The sequence below is a fragment of the Fulmarus glacialis genome, unplaced genomic scaffold (genome assembly GCF_000690835.1).
Source record: "Fulmarus glacialis isolate BGI_N327 unplaced genomic scaffold, ASM69083v1 scaffold3429, whole genome shotgun sequence".
Classification (NCBI taxonomy): domain Eukaryota; kingdom Metazoa; phylum Chordata; class Aves; order Procellariiformes; family Procellariidae; genus Fulmarus; species Fulmarus glacialis.
In genome coordinates this window covers 5954-14009 of record NW_009233685.1, presented here as the reverse complement: position 1 = coordinate 14009, position 8056 = coordinate 5954, and the positions used below count along the sequence as shown (strand labels likewise).

The window sequence follows — 8056 nt, the reverse complement described above, 5'->3', positions numbered from 1 at the left end:
GAAAAGGAAGGTAAGCCAGCACGTGCCAGTGCTCTCCAAAGCAATAGGGCATTTTCTAAGAGAGTGAATACACTGTTACTGCAATATACCCTGCACCACCACTCCTCTTCCATGTGATCCTACAAGCCAGATGACAGTACCTCCACCGGTCTTGCCTTCTCCTGCTTAATGCCATCCATGGACACAATGAATGTCTTTGCGCCAGTTCACACAGGATGCACATTTTTATCACGTTTTCTGAAAACAGAATGCAGCAGTGTTTCTTTCTCACTCTTGCTTCTCTCTCTCTCCCCCCAGTGATGCCTGGCATTTTCTTTCTGTCTCTTGCTGATGATGCCATCAATAGACATAGTGCTTGTCAGAAAAAGAAAGAAAACCAACCTCCCTTTCTACCTAGGCTGCTATCTGAGCAGGTGGGACAAAAACAACAGGGCACACCACCACCTCCCCCACAACAAGATTCCCACTGGGAAATTTCTAAGAGACTTGCAGAGTAGGATTGAGAGAGTGGGGAGAACTGGCTGTGCTTTCCTCTGCAGAAAGAAGCAATACGCAGGTGAATTAGGTGTATTCCCAGGCTGTCCTTCCCATATGGCTCTTCTGACGTTTTTTCTAGCTGATGACAGCATCTCAAAGACTGGGCATCACAGGGTTTCTTGAGGAAAACCAGAAGCTAGCTCAGGTTTGAACCACAACAGAATTTTTTTGCTGCAGTCAGACCATGTCTTCAGTGTATGTATCCTCAAAAGTGAATGTCACTGTGGCTCCTTCCCTATCCTCAGACCTGAGTTCTTTTCCAAAGGAAAAGTTAATGTGCCAAGGAGTGGTGAGCATCCAGGCCTTGTTCTGACAGGCAGCTGGGATGTGGCCAGGATGCCCACCTGAAAACAAGGACTACAGATGCCATCATGAAGTATGCTAATCTGATAAACTTTTTGTCCTTTCCACCCAACTTCCTAGTTCAATATGCAGGGATCGTCCTTCTGAAGCTTTCTAAAAGTGCTATACCTGACTGTATATCTTTACCTCTGCCTCTTGTTAGGACATCTGCTGCCTCCCTCACACATGATTCTCCAAAAGGGTTTACAGCCTTTTTCACGTGTTTGAAGATGCTCTGCAGATGAACACTAGTCCTGGCCAGTCCAGCACACTCACAGTAATATTCGCACCTGCAGGTGCCAAACACACTGAGAAGTCAAATCCGCCATGCAGAGAGGCTGGGTTGGCGAGGGGCTGGGACTTGTCACTCAGAAGGCAGCCTCATGCAAAGAGCAGAATTAACATTTATTGATATGTTTTTTTAACTTATCAACACAGAATACGCTGAAGAAAGAAGGAAATATAAAGATAAGTCATGAATAATTGTTCCCTTCAGGTATGGGCCAAGCACACTCCTCTAAATGCTCTTCTTCCACATTCTGCTCCAGTGATTTGTACGACCAGTATCCTCTCATGAAACAGAGAGAGGGCCTTTTCTGCATCATTGAGATATCAACTGGACAATGAGTCACGGAAAGTGCTGGAGGATCAGGGCACCCATCTATGAAGGAGGAGAGTGAAAAGGGACAGGGTAAGTCCTTGACATCAGCCTGAGTGATTTCATCCAGCACTGATTTCAGCTTGGAAAGAGCACAGGCTGGGAACTGAGGTCCTTCAGAGCTGGGATTCTGTGGCAGGCTTGCTAATCCTACATTGCAAGATAAAGCATTTGTGTGGGTTCAGACCAGCTTTTCATCAGCTCTTTCATGAGCTGCCCTTTCTCAAGGATACTTCTTCAGGTCCTTCATCCAAAGTGGAGTTTCCTTCTTCAGACAAATTTGACTGCCAGTTCACAAATTCGATAGCAACTTGTAAAGCAAAGGATGTTATTCCAGTTACTGTAAGTGCTGGAGTCTGTGTTTCCCTTGACATGAATTGCAGCACATTTTTCTGCAAAGAGTAAATTGGGTTCCCCGGGTTTCCAGAACCTGTAAAAGAAAGTTCCTCTATTGGGAATGCACTGGTATGCATGACAGTGGGAGTGAAGTCACCTCAAACAGTTGTGGAAGAGAAAGGGGAACATTACTGTAACAGAGCTCTGGAGCCATGGCAAGGCAAAGACTAGTCATGTTTTTGACTAGAAAACTAGTCAAGTTTTCTGACTTATAGTGCAGTTAGGGACAGAGACCCCTCTCTGACACATACCTGTCTTACAGAGTGTATTGGTCACTGGGACTGAGGGATGTGAATTTCAGTACCTTCCTCATTCCCCCGGGATACTCACGTGGCTGCCTTCTCATATGGACTCTGATCCACCCACTGCCATTGCCCATTTTTGTAAGAAGTTAAGCCTATGTAGTATTTTGTTTCATAGGCGTTAGTAAATACTCCTTTCGCCAAGTTGAAAAGGAACTCCTGAAAAAAGCACAACGTCCATGAGGTGCAGGACTGAGCAGAGGGAGGTGGCAGGAGCCCCTGTGGGGTGGGGCTGGTGGCAGAGGGGAGCCAGTGCTGCAGGGATGCAGAAAGGAGATCCCCCCTCCCCTGCAGGAGCCAGGAGGGGCTCTGAGTCCCCTCCAGGGCCTGGCACCGTGTCTCTGGCTGCTGTGCCCCTCTCTCAGCCCTGCACGTACCTGCTCTGCTTTGGTGTTGATCACCACCAGGTGGGAGCCCATCCCAGTGCAGTTCTGCGCACTGTCAGCCCAGGGCATCTTATCATCCGACAGGTAATAGCAGCTTTTTTGAAAGCTTTTCCAGCCCTTCGGGCAGCACGTCCAGCTCTCCTCTGTGGGGGAAAAAAAATCCTACTTTTGAACAAGATGTGCTGTCCTTCATCTTAGTGAGCTCAATGCAGGGTCCCAGTGTTAGGGGAGGGGTTGAACCACAGTTTTAATCCGGACAGAGGTAAACGCTCTCTTCCATACTCCACAAGTAAAGCTGTCAACAGCCTGACAGGCTCCTGTCACAAAGCCCCTGCCTGAAGTGCTTTTCCCTTTCTCTATCTGTTCTGCCATGAACATGCAACCCCTGTTCGGTGAGAGACACAGTTTCTGCCTTACCCTTCCTGAGGAAGCGAGATGGGAAGCAGTTGGCTCGCGCTGCTCTCGGAACACTTCCATCAGAGAAGTGTTGTCCAGGTATTTAGCTCTCAACCCATGCTGACTGACAGACGTGCAGTAAACTACTCTGACAGCCTTGCTGCCACCACAGGCAGTTCCTTACACCAGCCGGGTTTTCCTAGAGATCTGCCTTACAGCCGGAAAGTTACATGACGGATTAAAAAACCAAACATTATTATCTCAAAGCATGAGGCTACATGATGTGAGGCTATATATCTATATCTATAAGCTGTATATATTATAGTCTGAATATATCTCTGTGTAGAATATATCAGGCCGAAAAGTTCATCCAACAAAGTCAACAAATACTCCCTTGGATGTGCTACTTTAGATGCTTACTCCAAATCTCAGACCTCACAGGGACTCTTTTCTTGGGTTTCCCAGTCAGGAGCTCTTCAGGGGGTCACATGTGGTGACAATGCCCTGGTCAAGCCAATGTTCCAGCCCACCCATAGCAAGCAAGCACATATTCATATTACAAGGTGTACCCAGATAACCTTGTGCCCTTCAAGAGCTGTCTTCACAGCACAGAATCTCACATCCCATTCTTGGCATCAAATGAAGGGAGTAGAGTCCAGTGAGTGGAACAGCTAGCAAAACTTTTGTTAACCTACCTGTTCTCTTATATATTAGATCTGCTCAAGGTACATCATTATATACCTTTGTAGAAAGAGACGCCATGGCACTAGAGAGCATCAGAAAATATGCAAAATCAAGTTCAAGCAGTCTATGGAACTTGGAGCTCTCTGTCTCTGTGCTGCCCCCCTGATCTTCCACTAAACTGCTGGAGGATGGCCTGTAGCCATCATGTACTCTGCAACACTTTAACCATTCAGTCCTAATTCCACAATGAAAGCTAAAGTTTTCCCACATGACTAAGCAATGCTGGACAATTTCTTCTGAATTCTTAACTGTGTTGCTTGGGAGAGTCTGTCTGCTGTTCGATGGACATGCTTGTGCCTCGTGGAGCTAGACAGGTTTTTCTTTACAGGTAACAGCAAACTGAGCATGTGTAGAACACAGCTTGTCTGGCCTCCCATAGATATCCACCATAAGAATAGGTGGACCATGCCTATTTTATACCTGCCAACACCTCTTTATCATGGACTGTAAAGGGAGTCTGAACAGCTAGCTCAGATGTACTCAACGTGTAGGGGTTAGACTCTGTGCAAACTGCAACCTGTTTCTGAATGCAGCACACAAGTGAGTTTGGGAATTTGCACTGCAGGAATTCTAGCACTTGCCATTGCCATCACTTTGTGTGTGATTGCAGCCCAGCTCTCCAGCTACTCTAAACTGTGTAACAACATCCTCCTACCACTCCTACCTCTGTCCCTCGCACTGACCATGATGCTTGTGTGAACAGGCAGTGAGCCAGCACAGGGAGTGGAGCGGGATTGAACCAGCCCTTACAAAGGGATGAAGCACTTTCAGCTAGATTAGTGAACTGGACTAGCAGTTGAGGGGTTGTATGAGGGCCAGTGAGAGACGAATAGTAGGAAGTGTGGTCAAAGGTAGGTCTGGAACAGCTCACCCTCTTCCACGGGCCCGGAACATGTTTTCATAGCATCCTAAGTAAAATTGTGCAATACAGTACTTTCTTTCCTCAATTCTCCAGCTTTCTTCCTTAAAACAATCCAGCTCTGGCTGACAATCACATTCCCAACCTCAAAGGCTGACTGACACCAGAGTAAATTTTGGTGAGGTACTTAGGATTGCTTATGAGGCTCTTAGCATCACTCACTTCTGCCTGCAGATACGTTAGGGACGCAGTGCCACTCCGTAGTGTTCTGGAGCAGAGTCTTGTGCTGGCCATAGCTTCCGTGAAGGAAAACAACTGGGAAGAGAGGAAAGAGAAGGGAAGTGCTACTGTCATCCTTTCCTCCTCATTCATGAGCAACCTGTCCTATCCTCCACCTTCTGGGTTAAAGCCCCCACAGAGACTCTGTTACACTAACAAGCTCTGAAATCTGTATTGAACGAGGAGATGAGAAACAGCAGGCTGTTTCTCCCACTACGGGTCACTCCCTCCTTCGAAGAGGCATTAATTGGATGACCTCCGCTCACCTCTGCTGGCTGAGGGACTCATTTTCCCAGCTGACAAAAGCAGCTTAGACATTCTTTGAGGATGGGGTCAGGAAAGGGTCAAAGAAGTCATGGGATAAGCATTGCAGCTTTAGAGCATCACTTTTGCCCTTATCAAGAAGGGGTGGAACTGTTGAGTGTTGATGCCTTGCCCAAGGGAGTTAAGAAGCACAGAAAGGTCATCACAGAGCGACATGATACTCCAGGACAGTACAAGCAAAGGATTTCCCTTTTGGTCAGTCCAGGCAGTGTGGGTGGGATGCGGCTGGAGCATTTTGATGGATTCACGCCCACCCTGTTAAAATACGGGCAGCCTGGTACCAGTGTTTCCAAGGAGATCACACTGGATCCTTGGCTGCAACATTGTCACAGGGAGCTCTGAGAGAGAGACCAGGTCAGCAGAACCAACATCCAACAGCCAGCCTTCGGGGAACCCTCTGACACTAAAGAGACTTCTCAGCTAGTGGTGGGAGGGAAGAAACTGACTGGTCTGGCTTTATTCAGGCAGGTGGGAAAGGGAGAGGAGCAGTGGGAAGGCCCTGCCGGGGAATGAACCTTAACTGGAAGGGACCCTACTCGCTGGCTAAGAGGGCAGAGGCAGGAGAGGGGCAGCAGGACAGGATGTTTTGGCGAAGGGCATTTGCCTGCTGGCAGAAAGACTAGGATATTGTTCTTCCACCTGACAAAAGGCAGTCAACTGCTCTTTTCATCCCAGGGGAATTAAGAGATCCTGGAACCCACCAAGGCAGACGGTTACAAAGGCAGTTTTGATGGCAAGGACAGAAACAAGGAAGACCCAGGGGTTCGTCCAGGAGCAGCTTCTCTCTTCTGCTGGGGCTAAAAAACACAAGACAAGAGTGGGAATCCCCCAGCCCAGAGTCGGGGGCAGGATAACCCAGGTGGCTCCATACCTCAATAACCTGCTGGTACCCTTGTTCCCGGGACTGGGGAGCCCCACAGGTGCTGTAAGCAGGTCCTGCTGTAACCAGGTCCTGCTGCCCGTCATTAGTAGTGGGTCAGACCCACAGATTAGGGCAACACGGGGGCTGTCCTGAAGCTGCTGGTTTATTTCACTTTTTATCACAAGCGCTGCCTGTACTCTTCCCAAACTGCACTCCTTCTTTCTTTGTCCTGTCACACCTCCTTTCTCCTCAACACATCTTCCTTGTTGCCCTCCATTACCCCTGTCTTTCACTGAACGCTCTTTCCGTATTTCCCTCCTCTTTATCTCTCTTTAGAACTTCTTTCTCTCAGCTACCCTTATTTTAGCTCTATTCTCCAAGCCCTTTTATGCAACAGCGTATAGTCACTCAAAGGAGTGACTGTCCAGCTCAGTGTTTGCAGACGCAGACACACAGAAGAGATTGTTTCCACAGGGAGAATGGGCACTTAGAAGCTCTTAGGAGAGTCCTCACTTGGTTCTCCTTAGAGACACCAGAGATGGGAGCAGTGACTTGTGCTTAGCTTGATACAGACGGTTTTATCTGGATAATGATAGTAGGATAGCACTCTTCAGTCCCACCATTTGCAGAAAAACCACTGAAGGGGATAGCAGACCATAGTCTACCTGGACTTTCATTCCCCCTGGCTCTGGGAAAAAGGTCATTCTCCCAGTCTGGGCACTCCCCAGTTCCCTCATCTGTTGCTTTGCTCTAGGCCTAAGCCCCTTCTCACGGTATGAGGCCAGCCACTGTACTATGCCCATTATCTATCCCAGCCTCGTATTTTCCCCCACCTCCTCCTTCTTATACAGGAGGACAGAAAGGAAGGCTTTGTGGTTACCTGCAGTTCCAGGACTGTCTCTCCCTCGGCGATTCATTGTCTCTACCACAGTATCACTCTTCTCCACCAAGAGTCCACATCACCAATATGGCCACGAATACAGCCTTCCTCCTGCACAGAAGACTGCACTAGGGCAGCTCCCACACTGGTGAGGGGCTTCACAGTTTCTAATCCGGTGTGCAGAAAAAGCTGTATCCTGGGTGTTCCCCACAGCATACGGAGATGGGGAAATTTTCATCATTTCTCTGCCAGGACATTTCACAAGATGCTCATTGCAACACAGAAACTCACAGAGCCAAATGAAAACAGATGAAAAGTAGTATCATTCCAGCTCACACAATCTCCTTTTGCACATATTCAAGCAGTTTCACAGGACATACTATTGGCCTTACCTCTTTGGTATTTATTCTTCCGTGGTGAGTGAGTATGTGCGTGAAAATGCCTACGCTATTGGTATTTGCTAGCAAAGGGCTAAACCCACTCACAATGTCCTGCAAAAGGGAGTCAAAAAACAGCAGGAAAGTGTATCTTATTCTGGGCAAGTCCCCATGTGAAGCCTGAGCCCAGTAACCCAGAGCACAACAAAGAACTTGCCAACGCTGTTTTTAACTAATTGCTCATGAAAAGAGGATGGAGCTTTGAGTGGAGAGATTGCATATGACCTGTCATGAGCTGGAGGTCAGAAGGGATCACTAGACGGTGCCAGAATCCCTGTGCATTACAGATATGATCTGTAAGTTTTACAGATAAAGTTTTACTTGGTCACAACTACAAAAGGCACAGCAATACATGGTGGTTCTAGCACTGCTCAAGGTGACTTGATTCAAAACCCTGCAGGATAAAGTGTCCCTAAGGATACCCCTAAGCATAAAGAATCACTGTACTCTGAATGGACTGGAGTGGGTATGCAGCCTTTGCTCTTCCATGTTCCATCAGCTAGTTTCTCCCTGTGAAGAGGCATGCATGGATGCACTGAGGAAGGAATAGGATAGCTAACACAATAGCACAAGCATATCAGTTGAAGTCTCAAAAAAGCAGGGCACAAAACTGGTTACAAATGAGGACGAGCCTAAACTGTATGTAGAAAATAC

At 47.7% G+C, this 8056-nt stretch overlaps 1 protein-coding gene across 1 annotated transcript; it reads right to left on the bottom strand.

Annotated features, from left to right (window-relative positions):
• Positions 1-1807: 1807 nt before the first annotated feature.
• LOC104082306 (C-type lectin domain family 4 member E-like) lies at positions 1808-7002 on the bottom strand. Its single transcript, XM_009585384.1, has 6 exons — positions 6966-7002; positions 5925-6020; positions 4843-4935; positions 2613-2764; positions 2264-2394; positions 1808-1967 (listed from the first exon to the last, which is right to left on the bottom strand). The coding sequence occupies exons 1-6, from the start codon at positions 7000-7002 to the stop codon at positions 1808-1810; spliced, it is 669 nt and encodes a 222-aa protein (XP_009583679.1).
• Between the last annotated feature and the right edge of the window lie 1054 nt (positions 7003-8056).

Coding starts and splice junctions, on each gene's coding strand:
- LOC104082306 (XM_009585384.1), bottom strand. CDS start 7,002: ATGAATCGCCGAGGGAGAGACAGTCCTGGAACTGCAG. Junction 6,021..6,965: donor AGACAGTCCTGGAACTGCAG/GTAACCACAAAG, acceptor TGTGTTTTTTAG/CCCCAGCAGAAGAGAGAAGC. Junction 1,968..2,263: donor CCATATGAGAAGGCAGCCAC/GTGAGTATCCCG, acceptor TTTCTTTTACAG/GTTCTGGAAACCCGGGGAAC.